The following is a 16,357-nucleotide window of genomic DNA, read 5'->3' as shown; positions in this document are numbered from 1 at the left end:
AAGCTTATGCTCAAATAAGTTTGTCAGTCTCTAGGGTGCCACAAGTACTCCTTTTCTTTCTATGAACAATCCCGCAGATTTGGTGGCCTTTCTTCTGGGCTCCATTGCTATAAAATGGCACATATAACCCATTCTGAGCTCCACTGAGTACATACAATTCAAACCTGGAGGCACCAGAGCTCAGGAGAAAGGTGTTCCAATTTCAAATATGCCAAAGAGACTTGGGACACTGCAGTGCAGTCTCAAAATGTGCACAGTGTGTGAAATCTCTAGACTGTCCATTAAAACACACACTGTCATGCCCTTTCTAAGTTTGTTTATAAAGTCACAGACATAATGCTACATTAAAATAGGTTTTTGCGTTTAGACTAGTCACCATTAAAAAAAATCAGTGATTATCAACATGTATTTGAGATGAGAGCTCAAATCAAAGCAACAAATAAGTTCAAGTTGCTCAATGGTACACTATGACATGGGCAACAGCAAGGGCCATATCATCATACAAATGAGAACCCCACAATGACAGAGATTAAGACCATCATTTGTAGTATGAACTCTGCTTTCTGACCTTTGATCCAGGAACCATACGTCTATTTCTAAATTATGCACCTTTACTGAAAGGAACAATGCACTTCTGCCAGGGAATTCTGCTGGCAAAGTATGCACTTTAGATCATTTTCCCCTGGGATTGGAATACAGACTCTGGAATGTCTGTTCTGCTCCAGGCAAGAATACACAAAGGTCAGACATGGTATGGTTACCAAATTATTCAGAGAAGCTCAGTTAACTTCTTACCACTGAATTTAGTATGATGTGAAAATGTTCAATTTTAAGCAGGGAGATGAGAAGGTAAAAGATAACTAAGGACTAGACATACTGTGATTGGTGCCTTTTATTTAATTTACCTTACCATTTACACAACCATGGGGGAAGAATCCTAACATTTTCTTTCTGAGAACAAACAAGTTGCACAAATTAAATGTTAAACATCTACAGTTTATTGATTGATTTATTTACATAACTTTACTCTTTTTGCCTTATTTCTCTGCTTTCCAGGAGCCCTAGCAGCACTGCGTCAGCCTCCAGTAAAGTTGTATCTGTTTTTGCTCCCAGGAATCTAGATGTGAGTTCAAGGTCCACCAGTCTCAGACGCACTCTGGATCCTTTTTGATATTTTCTGGGGGAAAAACAAAACAAACAATATAAGTTCCGTTAAGCACTAGACATGCTTACATCTTCTAGGATGGAACATATTCTAGAATCTCTGGCAGTAACACAGCCCAGCCTCCATTCCCATCTCTCTCTCTCTCTCTCTCTCTCTCACAAATCACTCAGACCTTCCATGTTTCACTCTATTGTCTGTCAAATGACACTGATAATATTTACCTACATATTTGCAAGAGCACTTGGAGATCCTTAAATGGAAGACAGAAGTGCAAAGTAGTATATTACTAGCTTAAATTCCAAACACATACTATTTTCTTTGGCAAAAGATAAGGGAGTTGATCGTGGCTTTTTCAAGGTAATGATTCACTTCACTCTTTATGAAGTTAGCAGCATTACAGCGCTGCACTCACCAATATTAGTTTACAGTTTATTTTATAAATTGCAAGAAAAAACAGTTTGCTTGTTTTATTTTTTAAAAACCTTTCCAACAAACTACTCAAACAAATTCATTTTTAAAATTAAAATTTTGCAAGGCACTTGAAAGCCTAATGCAAAACCCAGTGAAGTCAAGGGAAAGTCTTTCAATTATTTCAGTGGGTTTTGGATTAGGACCTTGGTCCCTAATTTCAAAAAATGATTAAAGGGAATTTGTATGGAAACTAGTACACCTACATTTGTGGTAACTTTCCTATTACACTGTAATTACATGCAACACATGCTATTTAAAGTACATTGATACAGATAAGGAATGAACATGGGTGATTTTGCTAAAGAACAATAGGCATCTTTTAAATAAATATGTTTTACTTTTATTGAACTACATGTTTAAAACAACAGATGTGAATTAGAGGCAGTGTGATTTGGGAGAAAGACGGGAAAGCTAGTAAATTCTTTCTCCTTGTTTTAGGGCCCAATCCTGCTAAATACTTATGCACATGAGCTTAATCATATGTGACGGTTGTTCTGATAACTGGGCCTACAAATTTACCATAATTGTGAGTTAATAAAATGTGGTCCAATAAAAGATATTACCTCAGCCACCTTGTCTTTGTAAAAAATGAGTAAGTTCATAAGATGTCACAACTCAGAACAATAAATATTAATGGGACCAGATATCAAAGGAAAACAAACTAAATTAGTCAAAACAAAAAATGCCTACCGATATAATTTAAGGACTGTGTTAAGATTATTTTTGGTAAACAAGGAAAGTGTGGAAATTAGAAAACCAAAATTGGTACGTCAGAAAGTAGGCCTAACTGGTGGACAAAATAAAGACACAATGGGCTATTCTGTCCATCATTTCCTTTGTGGGTCAAGTACAGTGAATGATAAGCAATAATAAGGGCCTGATCTGCACCTATGCAGATTATCTTCAATGAACTCTGCCCAGGTGCAGCAATTCATGCTAGACCCCACTGAGAGACTGGGGCTTATGCGAGAATGGAGTTACTACTGAGAACTATTTTGTTCTTCTACCAAAAGGTTTTACTGTATCTGCTGGTATCATGTACACCATTATGTGCAAGACTTATACATCATTAAAGGGGAAGACAAAACACCACTAGGTTATTCGTGACATTGCTACTCTCTGTTAAAAAAATATAGGACACTGGCTACTCAAGCTACTTAGCATTTATTTAACTATGGCTAAGGCTATGTTTATGTCACGGAGGTCATGAAAGTCAGGGAATCAGTGACTTCCAGAGATCTTGGTGACATTCTCTGCTTTAGCCCCAGGGGCTGCAGGACTCTGAAGCTGACAGTCAATGGGGCCCTGGCAGGGTTGCAGTGACAGGCGACAGCAGCAACAGGGGGCCCCCTGCAAAGTTCTAGCCACACATGACAGATTCCTGAGGGGCCCCTCCTCAGGATTCCTAGGACAGGCGACAGCCTCTCAATGCCTCAGGCAAGTGGCTGGGGTGTCCCATTTTCTCTTTGGGAAATATAGTTACCCTGCAGCTCCCGTCGCTGTAGACAGAGGGGGAACCCCACAGCTCCCAGCCACCACGGTGGTGGGGAAAACATGGAGCTGCAGCAGCAAAAGTCACAGACAGGTCATGGCTTCTTGAATTTTTGTTTATTGCCCATGACCTGTCCGTGACTTTTACTAAAAATAACCATGACAAAATCTTTGCATTAACTATGGCTTATATCTTCACTTCTAAGCCTCAGGCAAGGAAGGAAGCTTTTTGTTTGATTCTATCCTCCATAGAGTTAGTATCATTTGCCATTTTTTGTTAGATTATTTTAAAAAAAAATTGCCACACCTATTATAATGGAACATTCTGCCTAGAGGAAGAGACACACTTGTGTTTTATTGTTTTACTTTTTTAAAAAGTAAATGGGAGTCGCGCAACACTTGCTAAAAGCAGGCCCTAGGTGACTCAAGTTGGGTCCCCAAAATTAGTGAACACTTTGAGAATGATACTGACCTCCTTTGTAAAGTGCTCGGAGAACTACCGATGAAAAGCACTATGTAAGAGCACTACGTATTTTTGAACATTTCAGCCATAAGCAATTCTTACTTTTAATGCATGAAAAACTAAACACTTATCAAATGAGATCAACTTTAGCAACAGTGGCCAACTGGAGAAGGTGTAATGGGCAAGTCAGACTGTCTAATGTATACGCTCTCGACAAGCTCATTGTTTTTGCCTTTCAACCCAGGACATCAGTAGTTACTATCTGACAGCTAACTACTAGCACTGTGCAAAACAGTGGGAATCTCTTAGCAAAATTGTAATGGAATTGATCTCTCTTTAATGAGTCATCCAAGACTACAGAAAGACTGCGCTGGAAAACAAATGTGATCTTAAAACAATGTGTTCTGGGCTCGTACGTATTTATTTTGACATGTGAAGATCCTAGTTTACAGTTTACTCCTGGGCCTCTTGGTAAATCCTTTGCGGCTCAGGTGGTTGGGTTATGATTTTTTTCCCCAGAGTAGTAAAGGAAAATAATTGATAGCATGATTCTAAAGAGGTAACTGCAGTAAGCAGCTTGAGTGATTTTGCGAGACCTTGCCCTGATCACATTTGTCAGTAACAGTAGCAATCAATGAAATCAGTCAGGATTTTTATACACTCATTTTTAAAAAGAGAAAATTCAGGTATTTTGACTGTCCCAAAACATGAGTAAAATAATACATTTCTTACAGAGTAAAGTGCAGATCTTGAAACCTCTCAAGGACTTAAGGCGAAGTAAAATTTACTTAACAGTCGTAGTGGTGTGTGAAATAGTCACTGTGAAATTCAAAATGCTGGGGAACAGGGAATGTTTGCATTTGGTTGTAAATTTGAAACTGATTTCCACAAAATGGATTTTTAACTCTTAAACAGGACTGTTTTGAAGCCCAATTGGTTTCATTGTGAAAACAGGCAAAATCTTGCAGTTTCACAGTAGAATTGCTGTTTTCATGAAATTTGGCTAACGCACAAAATTTCAAGGGTATAAAAATGGGCAAAACAAAGTTACAGAAAATGTACCAAAACCTGAATCTATTTACTGGTGATGAGGACACATACAAAAAAGAAGCTGGTTTAGGCTTAGGACAACAAAAGATGCCTTTCACAGAAGCCAGGAGGTTCTGGGGTGAGAAAGATAATATAGAGAGACTGCTCCCAGTGCCTTCCAGCAGCCAGAGACTACAAAAGATGGAGCCTTTTAGAAGTATCCAGGGCCAATTCTCCAATATGAACTCAAGCACTGCCCTCTTTAGCAGCAGCACAGAAGAAGGGAGGGTCTTGGTATCTCACCAGGGTGTTGCTCTTGGACAGTTGGACTTCTCATCTTACTTTAGCCCTTACTTTGGCTGACAAAATTTTCATTCCTTATGAATAAGGGGCTTCAGTGGATGAGCAGATGAGGTATATGAAAGAGGACATATGAATGGAATAAGCTGAAAAATAAGTTAGTTGTTGAGAGGGAGAGAGATTTTGGGAGAAGATGTGGGTCAGAAAACAGACAAGAGGAGAAGGTGGAGAACACAATGTATGAAAAGGAAAGGGATAAATAGGGATGGAGAGGAAGAGAAAGACAGACTGACAGCAGGTAACTCACTCAAAATAGTGTAAGAAAACATGATATCATAATTTACAATAGGATAGAAATAAAAGAAAATATAGAGTGAAGCCAGGAAGGAAGAGTAGGTATAGAGAGATACCTAAGCAAGAGAAACATAAGAAGTTAGAATTTTTAAAAATTTTTAAATAGAAATGTTGAGTGATATGTTAAGTAAGTACAAAGCAAACAGTACACAACTCTTCCAGTCTTCTAAAAAAGGAGGAGGGACACATTTTTGTCCTGGATAATAAAATGTAGTCCTTGGGTTAGGAGGTGTCAGGTAAATTGTGAAGCCCCACCAATACCTACATACATATAAACACACCAGTAAATTAACCTGCCCAGCACTGACCTAATTAGAGCTCTACTCTGCAAACTCTGTACTCACATGTATAGATCTTCAATAGGACTATTAAACTGAGGAAGGTTTTTCAGGATCAAGCCACTAGTTCTCCAGAATGGAGAGAATCTTAAAAGTTACATATTAGCCTCCAGGTACAAAGGTATTACTTTTATACTGAAAAAACTTCTTTTTGTTTGATTACCACCATAATCCTCTGGCACCCAGATACTATAGTGATGGGTGTTTTACAAATGCACAGATTAGACAAATAGTCTGACCAAAATTTCTATATTACTATAAAAAAGTGTGTCTTACAAATGCAGGCTTTTCCTGTGCTATGAATTTCACAACTGTGAAGTAAATTCAATTTATCATAATGTTCCACAAGAATGCTTTAATCTCCCATTGTAGAATTATAAACAAGCCTATTTGCTCATGGTACAGTTTGTAATAAACATTGCCCAAGTTCCCGGACATGCCTTTAACACATATTTGTAATGAAAAAGCCAAGTAATTATATCATGGTGAAAGCATCACAAACCTTAACTGCTACTTCAATAATCTGAACATAAATTCCAGATACTTTAATCACACATAATCCAATTATTAAAGAAAGTTTTCTGTAGTCACAGCACACCTGCTTACAAAGGTATCCTGAAGAATACCACCTGGAAGCAGCTGACACAACTGTCAATTTGTGTGGGTATAAACATTTGCCTTTGTGACAGATTTTCCCTACAGCTAGAAAACTTTAGGATAAAAGATCAATGGAGGGTGTAGAGAAAGCGGAAACATGAATACTACTTGCAGTGATTTCCCATCAGAGAAGTTTAGAAGCATGGGCAAATGATAGGTTGCTGCAGGCATGGTAATAATACATAAAACCCATCATTCTATCCAAGGCACCAAAGTATTAATCCTTAAAACAACCGAGGTTATACTGTGTTTAAGGTAGAAGCTTTAAGTAGAATCCAGAGACAAAGCAGGCATTTTGTGATGTTCAAAACTGGAGAACTGTCCAAGAAAGCATAAAATACCAATGGAAAAGGAAAGGAATTGTCCAGCTTTCTCTCTCTTTTTTTAAAGGGTGTGCTTTCTTTTAAAATGATGTCAACAGCTGTAGTCAAGAGCATTCCATATCAGGACAATTTGTGGGTAGGAGAGACAGGAACAACCGAGCCTCTCTCTTAACCCCCGCAAGTGCTATGTGTGTTTGTAAAGGATTCCAATGTTTGTCAACTTTCCATTGTCAAGTGAGAATACTGAACCCACTTTGAAGTAAACAATCTGAAGGACAGTCTTGTCTGGAGTGGAAGCAGTGGTATAGAATTCCTCTGCAAAACTTTTAGAAAACTCAAAAATGGAAAAACAAAGTAATTTGGAAGTAAATTCTAAGGAAAAGGATTAGCTCAACTTCTTTATAATTTACTTCCAAAACAGTAATCAGAAGGGCAATATCAGGTAGATGAAAATTAGTTTGTGAGTTAAGGCAGCATCTGGAATAATTAATTTAGATCCCTTTGATGCTTCAGTCCTATTTCTTGCACAGTGTAACCCTTGCTCTTCTACCCAGAAAAAGTTCCCCTTCCCTCCATCCTAATAGCATAGCTTTCAAACCAGAGCTGGCCTTTGGGTTTCCTGGCTACAGCATACCCTTTATCCACCTTCTAAGGACCTAGACATGCTGAGACTAAGCACTGATTTCTTTTGAAAAAGTTTCCAGACATTTTTCATGTAAAGACATCTTTGAAAACATAAACTGACAGCTGAAACTCAAAGCTTGTCCATGATTTTTTTTACTAATGGTCATGTTCCCCTCCACAGCCACCAACATTTGTCCTTTAGGACCCATGAACAGACCAATTCCAAAACTGAGGTTGAGTCCTCAGTTTTGGATGGAGGACTCCAGACCAATTCCCAGTTTTGGAGGCAGGACTCTGTGGGCTGCCAGTGCAGGTGCTGGTGAACCAGCTGTTGAACTGGATCCCTGTTCCTTGACAAACTACTTTGGTGACTATTCATAGGTTTCTATGTGTCTTGTAGCGGGAAGCTGGCAATGGCACAAAGGTGCCTCGTCCCTCAAACATCTTTCTATAGAAAATGACTCAGGCTGGAGGTGCCACAAAGAATCATATCAATACCCTTCCTCAAAACCTGTAGATAGTAATTCTCCACAATGGTGTGATCATAATAGACACAAGTTGCTTATGGTAGTGGTAACAGGGGTGGTGGATTTTATTTCTTTTGGAAGGGTGGAGAAGGTGGCAGGGGAAACAGGATAAGGAGTCTGAAGGGGCGAGCAAAAAGAAAAGCATTTTTCATATTCAAACCTCAAGTTTCTACAACAAATGTTGATTCACCCACACTGTAGATCTTCAATATTTTGTAGTATAAATTTAATAACAAAAATATAGTAAGTTTTCAAAAACAATACCCTCCCAAATTGATGCAATCCAGAAGGGAAAGTACTATCTATGTGCAATATAACTTACTTTCCAAATGATCATACCCTTCTATTTTATTCTGATTCTCAGACCACGCCTTTCACTTTTGTTCCAGAGCTTTAAGTCTGTTAAAACCAAAATTTTTCTTTCAAACCAAGCAAAAACACAACCTCTCACTGAAAACTCTTCTGGATACCAAATTTCAACACTTAAATTTTAGCCATTTTCAATGCTGTCCTATTAAAAAACAAAAGCAAACAAACCTAAGAATATTTTACTTAAGAAAGACGGCAGGGGTGTGTGTACGTGCGCACTTGTAGTGATGGTTTACAACCCATGACAATACAGCTGGAAAAAAAGTTCAAATATTGGTTTGTTTAAGACGTTACCTTTGGATAGAGTGTAAGATCTGCATAGTGAGTAATTCCGAAAACAACGCGCATGTAAAAACCAAGGGGTTCCACTGAAACTGTTCTGTGACTCTAACTACAGTGTTTGCTACCAAGTGAATAGCGTTGCAGGTGTGCAATTTCATGTCTATTCATGGGTAGCAGAAGTATCCTTATTTTGAGAATGACAACAGACATTTTCTCCAGACTCTAAACTATGGTACAATAACGGAGGTATTTTTCTTCTTCCAATCATTCAATGTATAAGAATTTTACATGGCCACTTTCCCAGCATCGTTGCAATCATGAACTGCCTTTGCCATTAAAGTCATATAACAATTATTATTTTAAGTTAAAGTGAAAGGGCTTTTATTCCTAGAGAGGTTATAAAATCAATGACAACTGCAGAAGAGGGGGCACTTTACATGCTGTCTTAATTTTCTCCATCCTTTTATAAACTGATTTTTAAAATGCATGCATACACAAAGCCTCCTCAGAAATCCTCTGTTCCACTTCATAAACATGTAAATCGCTACCCTGAAAGGCAACTAGGACATTTCAAATAAGCATATTCGAAATGAAAATACTCTGTTCTGTCTGGGGTTTTCTTTGTTTTTTGTTGTTGTTTTTTTAATTTCAAGTGCTTTCTTTGGAGTGATCTTTATGATGTCTAAAGCTAAACAGATTCAATCCCAGCTATGCCTGTTCTCTTCCACTATGCACTCTTTCATACCATATGCTGAACCAAAAGAGCCTGCCTGTCTGATCTGGATAGGAAAAGGGCAATTAAATCTGGTTTTGTGTTTCTGTATTAAGGGCATGATTTAAAGACTTTCCTTTGGAGAGGTTTTTGACATTCTTTCCACAGACATTTTTTAACATCTGCCAATGCATTCTAGTGATGGTTCTCATAGATTTAAATAGTAGGGAATCTCTCTGGCTAGTTCTTTGATATAAATATATTAAATAATGCAAAGCACACTGAAGTCAAGGCTAGGACTGAACCGCAGTATCCAGTATCTATACAGAATGCTGTAAGAAATTCTGATTTTGCTAGGCAAATTAGCTGGATTACTGCAACAATGCATCTTGAGACTTTCAAAATGTATCTTTTGAAACTAATAACAAATAGTGTGTTTATTCCAATGCCTTAATACAGTATAGTTTAAGATTTTCTATGGTTTCTCACCATTTCCAACTTTAAAATGGAAGACTTCATATTTGTCAACCTAAAAAAATACAAGAACAAAAATGAATGGTCTTTTATGAGGTTTTACAGTCAATTTGGCTCCACATTTTTTCTTTGATATTATCACCACTGTTCAAGTACACCAACAGCAATCTGAACTCCCCCTGTGTTATGCTCAGAGCTCCTTACTAAAATACAGTTATTCGTAACAGAACTTCTGATTTAGTAAAGTAAGGAATAAAAAATATTTGTATTTCATTGTCAGGAGTTTGTTCTGGAATTATAAAATGTTCAGAGCTATGTCCTGAGCCCTGCGACTGCCCATTTGCTCTACCAAAGGGGTGCGGTGGGGGAGGGGTGGTCATATGTCACAGTTCAGGGCAACCACATCTGTATTCCCCATTCTGGTACCACAAGGGCATTGACTCTCAGGCTTCTGGCTCCCGTCACCTCTTGAGTGTAGATGTGCCTCGCTCCCTTCTGACCAGGATATATCCAGGTTGTACAGTTCCCTGCCTTCCATATGTTGCTCCCACCAAAAGACAGTCTGCCTAAAAAGGCCTGCTTGCTTTCTCTTCAGAGACTTATAACAGAGTATTTGTCAACAGTTATAAGTTACCACATGGCACTTCCTATGCAAGCTTATTTTATTTTTAAGATAAAAGCACTACAGAGAAAATATTAAAACAATAAAAAAACCTACACGCATGCTAATCAGCCCACCAATTGTCTCCAACATGGATTCTGGCAGGTGAGTCCTTCATATCCTTCAAAGGGGTCATTTTGTGGTCACAAGTTCATAATGGCATCAGTGCATAACTAACACAGTCTTATAGGACCTCATTAGGCCAAGTCCTTTCAACGCTTCCCTAACGATTGGAACCCTCTGTAGACCAGGGGTCCTGTTCGTTTGTTAGATCAGGAAGAAGCCCCTGAGCCTGTTTAAAACCAGGCTATTTATCCAAAATCCTTTCTTTGTCTGTTAGCCCCTGGAGAATCCCATTTGAACTAGTGTATGCAAACCTCTCTGGGGGTGGCTTCAAAAGGCTGATAACCAGAGGAATTACATTAGCACACTGACTCCTCCTAGAGAAGTTACATAAAATTTCACAAGACCACAAACAATTGCATTTTTAATACAATGGACCCCAAAGGTATTAAACTCAGTTCCATAAGGTTTAACTCAATTCAGTGTGGGGTTTGTCCAGGATACTGTTATATATGCCACAGTAGAGCTGGCTTAAAAAAAACCAAACAGGTGGGGATATTCCTCTGGTGTCTAAGGCTTATAAAGGCTGGCGTAGGTGACTGGTTGTGGATGGGTCCAGGGGAATGGAGCCTGGTCAGAGCACACTGCTCTTCATCAATCCCTGACTAGCAAGCAACAGCCTCAAGAGTCACTGCAGCCAGAGCACAACTCTAAACTACACTCATAGTTGAGCAGGCCTCCAGGGTTTGCAGCAATCTACTCCTTTGCAGCTCCCCCACCTCTGCTGCACCCAGCAGAAGACTGGATCCAGGATCATAATGTACTTGCATCACATGAGGATGTCGAAGGACTTTCCAGGCCATTATTAACCAAAGAGATGTTAGACAAAATCCACTAGGGATAAACACTTTTAATCAGCAGGCCTGGATAATTTGCACCGAATGGTCCTAAAAGAGCTGGCTGAAAAGTCCTGGGCCCACTAATGTTAATTTTTAATAAATCTTGTTCTATTGGGGAAATTCCAGAAGATTGAGAGAGGACTAATATTGTGCTGATATTCAAAAACAGCAAGCACGATGACCAAGGATAACTATAGGCTGCTTAGCTTGACATCAATCACAGGCAAAATAATGGAAAAAACTGATATGGGATTCAATTAATAAAAAATTAAAAGACAGGACTATATATTAATGCCACAAAACATGGTTTTATGGAAAACAGGTCTTGTCAAACAAACCTCATTTTATTCTTTGATGAGATTACAAGTTTGGATCATAGATGTAACCTCCTAGATGTAATGTACTTAGACTTTTGTAAGGCATTTGATTTAGTACCACACACCATTCAGATAAAAAAATTTGCGCTATACAATATCAATAAAGCATATGTTAAATGGACTAAGAACTGGCTCACTGACAGATCTCAAAAAGTAGTCATTGATGGGGAATCATCGTCAAATGGGAGCGTTTCTAGTGGGGTTCCACAGTGTGTGGTACTAAGTCTGATGCTGTCCAACATTTTCACCAATGATCTGGAAATAAATATAAAATCACTGCTGATATAATTTGTAGAGGACACAAAGATCGGCAAAGTTGGTAAATAAATTATAGTGAGGACCACTGGAGCAAACTACAGAAGGGAAGTGGTGGATTTTCCATCTCTTGATGTCTTTCTCAAAGAGATGCTTTAGTCAAGTGCAGTTATTGGGCTCAACACAGGGGTAACTGTGAAATTTAATGGCTTCTGATATACTAGAGGTCAATCTAGATAATCTATTACGTCCCTTCTTGCCTGAAACTCTAAGAATCATTATTGCAGCAGTCAGTCAATCAGAAGAAGAATGTATACTCAAAATGGGATTTACAAGGCACCCCTGTTCTCTGCAATCATTAAGTACGGCACAAAAATGCTCCAAGGTTGCTGGTGGCGAAAGTTAGATTTACTCCATTCTGTAAGAAATTGTATTTTTTTTTTCCCTTGTGACTTGTCCGCCCATGGCCACTTTATCTAGACTTGCTTTCCTCTCCATTTCTTTGTTCTCATCTTTCCATGCGCTAAAAAGCCAACATCTTTCTATATTTTGTTGCTGAGTGTTTAGTTTCATGCTATTTGTTTAATAAGTGTCCAGGATATTTTTTGCTCCATATGTCACCATACAGGTATAAAAAACTCTCCTTTCAGAAGTGGAAAGGGACACGCTTTTCAGGATAATGTTAAGAATCTCAAAAACTACTCGCCTTTCTTACATTCTTTGAAATACTTAGCAGAATGCATCAAACCTTATGTAACCTTTAGCCTACTGCCCATATTCATTACACTATGTGCTGTATTTTCTAACTACAATATATGCAGAAAGTATACAAACAATCACCATTGAAATCAACAGGAGTTTTATGTACCTGAGGTAGGATTTGGTCCCAAGAACTATTTTATCTAACAACTTCTAAAAGACAAATTTGTCTTGAAATTCTCAGATAAAGATTTGGGGCTGTAATTAGATCCTGAAGCTTAAAAGGACATTCTGGGACATGTGAAAATCCATGTATCCTATGGATCTTATAGAAACACATTATACAGTAAAATTGTCACTACATAGTCTAAACAGGTGTGAATTTTAATAATGTCTACTGACATTACTTTTAATAATGTCTACTCTGATAAGTACTTCAAGGTTTGGGGCTTAAAGGGTTACCTTCTTTATACTTATGGAGCTGCCCAAAACTTAAATATACTGATCAAGTGATGTCTTCATTCCAGATGACTCAGATTTCTATATCCTTGTCACTCTTAGGTGTGCTTATGTTCCTGGCTGTTAGACCATTAACAACTGAGGTGTTTGGTTTTTTTTTTTTTTTTTTTTTAAGAAGTGACAGTGTAGATTCCCTTCTCATAGAATAGGTGGGTCAGCTTTGGTGGACAGCTGAAATGTGTCTGTTTTCAGTGTCTGCTGATAAAACCAAAGAATACAATGCCTCATTATAGCCCTTTTATGATAGAAGTCATCCTAACAAATTGATGAAATAACTGTCCATCATGTTGTACAATTATGGTAATATCACTAATTAAATTGATATATTTTCCTGCTAAAGTAAAAATAAAATATTCAAAGTTTGAAATCATTTACAAGTAAAACCTAATTCTACATGTGGCTCTTAAAGCAGAGATTTTGCTCTTTAAAAACTATTCTAGACAGAAATTCATATTTTTACTAACTTCTTAAAGGTACTACTAGCTTTGACCTTAGAGTAAACCCTTCTTCCAAAGTGTCCCACACTATGACACAGTGACATTTGCCAGAAAAAAAAAAAAATTTTTGTTGACTGTATGAAAGAATCAGTTTGTGTTGTAAAAAGCTCTTATTGAAACTTTTTGAAAGAGCCCCTCTTCTTTCACACTAAAGGAAATTATATAAATTTATATAAATCAATGATATTTTTCATATCATATCAAAGATGAATGCTATAACCTTTTCTCCATGGCACAATCTGATAAGATTTGACAAATGAAACCTGCAAAAGGTAACTGCTGTCATCAAAGAACTTGTATCAGGTATAGTTATGTCACAATACAACAATTTATGCCAGTCACCTTCCCAGGCCGGAATGTAGAATTTGTCACCTAACTTGAGAGGAAACATCATTTCAAAAGGACTGTGGTAAAGGAAATCGACATCTTCAGTTGAGATTCAACTACTTTATTCTTAAGGAACGTAATCAGCAGAAAAACTCTTTTGGAAGACAAAAATATTGTGAGTTAATTTAGAAATAATATTTTAAAAATGAAGATTATATATATGGGATTTAGCTACTACTTAGGCAGTAATGTCAGCATATTTATCATTTCTAAATGCTTAGCAGAATTGCAAAAGGATTATACACTTGTGTAGAGAATGTGAATATTCAGTTATGCTAGATTGGATTTTTAAAAAGTTATAAAATAACCTTTAATTTGAAAAAAATTTCCCTTATCAGCAAGTTATTGTTCACTGAAGAGTGTTTTCCACCCTTTTTTTTTTTTTTTGGAAGCATCTGGTTTTGGTAATTCTCAGAGACTGACCACTCTATTAGAGAGACCACTTGTCCCATCATATATTGCAATTCCTAAGTTACTATGTTATATTGGCTAACAATCAGACTTAAATTAAGGCTCATATCTTAGACTCAGAAAATGTATTTGTGCTTACCTGACAATTTCCTCTCTTTTAGTATTAATGTCCACAGATCCATTATAATGGGTACTTCAGCCTGCTTGTGGCTTGGAGGGCAGAACCAGACCAGTCAGTCAGTAGCCACATGGGAGTACCACACCCCCTAAAGATCACACCAGATGCGGCAATTTCCACAGCCCTAATTCCACTTCTACTTTACTAAATTAGACAGTGTTAAATTTACTTTGAGGAAGAAGCACTACAATTCCTCCTACTGCAGAGTATAGGAAATTCTCTTTCATGAACAAAACCCAAATCTTTGGATGTTCAGTTCCAACTCTATTCGAGATGATCCATTTACCTCTGGATGAGTTGGATCTGTGGACAGTATTACTTGAAGAAAGAAAATTTTCAAATAAACACACAGATACATCTTCCTATTCATCACGCTTAGATCTACAGATCCATTACATTGGAGTTTTCACAGCAGTCTGCCTCCAGGGTAGGAACCAGGGTCATCTTTTAAACATGGATCTCCAAAACGAGGTATAGTACATATCCCTTCACATCTCCTTGTGAAGATGTCTGCCAAAAATTAGTTTGGCTAAAGAATGGATGATCAGTATGTAACATTTTGGTGAATTTGTGTACTGATGGTTATGTGGCTGTCTGTCAATACAGGAAACATGACTATTCTGCCGGAGGTAGTCAGTGCTCCCAAGGACTAGACTTTGATGCTTGACAGAAGGAAGAATATTTCTTGAATTTACCCTGAGAATGAATGACATGACATAACAGTTGTAAGGACTACTTGTTTGAATTCAAAGAACAATAGTGGGTCTCATCGGAGAAAGATCTCAACTTCAAAACTTGTCTGATTGGCGAGAACAGCTATTGGGAAGTCTATTTTAATGGACTGGAAGAACAATGATTTCTCATGCACAGGTTCATTCTGGATAGTGCAATGAGCAGCAGAAAGAGGTTTCAAGGTTGTGCTCTATTACCTTCTGGGACTAGAATGAAGGTTTTTGCCCTATTTAATGTACACATTTTCCTTTTTTAAAACGTACTGATAGCAATATACTACACAGATTTGAACTTTTTGCTTAGACACTCTCATATACCCACATTAAGGTCCTCCTGGAGGAACTCTAGGCTATGTTACACTTGTTTAACATCATTGTTAAGCATGGGCTTTGTACTAGTCAGTAGAATAAGTTTTATTGGTTGACTTCTTGTTAGGGTCCATGAGAGTGGTAATTACTTCATCCAAGTATCTATTTTGAACCTGTCTGGTCATGGATGAAGGATTTTTTTTTTTTTTTGCAACAACAGACCTCCTCTGTGAAGTAGAGACTTTTGAACATCCAGTGCTGGATTAATCAGATTGAGGCTGAGAGGCATAATCTCTTCAACCAGAAAGGGATAAAGTATCATTGCTGCTCTCTCCTTCCTATCTTTTGCATGGCCCTGAGGAGTAGTGGAAAGGCATATAGCGAAGACATTGCACAGCTTTGCAAGAGGTCATTCACCACCTAACCTCTTGGGTTTAGACACAGTCAGAAGCCACCGGGCACTTTTTTTGCTGTTTGTGGATGCAAAGAGATCAAACACCAGCCCACCAAATTGATTTGCAATAAGAGAATACTTCTGGAGGCAGGTTCCATTCTGCTTAATCTAAGCCCTGGTATGCATCTTCCCCTTGATGGGCAGTGCACAGAGATAAGAAACTTTGCTCTGACCAGGACAAGAGTTGTTTTTGTCTATGGGGGTTAGGTTAGGCTGATAATGTTCTTCCTTTTATTTATGAAACCCCACCAGACACATTGACTGTCACAATCAGAACAAATCCGTTATCCATGAAAGAAACAGTGCTCTAAGGCCTTAATGAATCATTATGTTTCAGT

At 37.9% G+C, this 16,357-nt stretch overlaps 1 protein-coding gene across 1 annotated transcript in view; it reads right to left on the bottom strand.

Moving 5' to 3' along the window:
• Positions 1-975: 975 nt before the first annotated feature.
• Positions 976-16,357, bottom strand: part of LOC125632585 (tumor protein D52) — a 205,062-nt gene continuing 189,680 nt past the window's right edge. The window contains exon 7 of the mRNA XM_048841030.2: positions 976-1,177. Coding sequence (XP_048696987.1) covers positions 1,024-1,177 — 154 coding nt within the window. The 3' untranslated portion in view covers positions 976-1,023. The remainder of the gene's footprint in view (positions 1,178-16,357) is intronic.

This window comes from Caretta caretta, chromosome 2, assembly GCF_965140235.1.
Source record: "Caretta caretta isolate rCarCar2 chromosome 2, rCarCar1.hap1, whole genome shotgun sequence".
NCBI lineage: Eukaryota > Metazoa > Chordata > Testudines > Cheloniidae > Caretta > Caretta caretta.
Note: the sequence above shows the minus strand (reverse complement) of the source record. Positions and strands in the feature narration are given on the sequence as shown.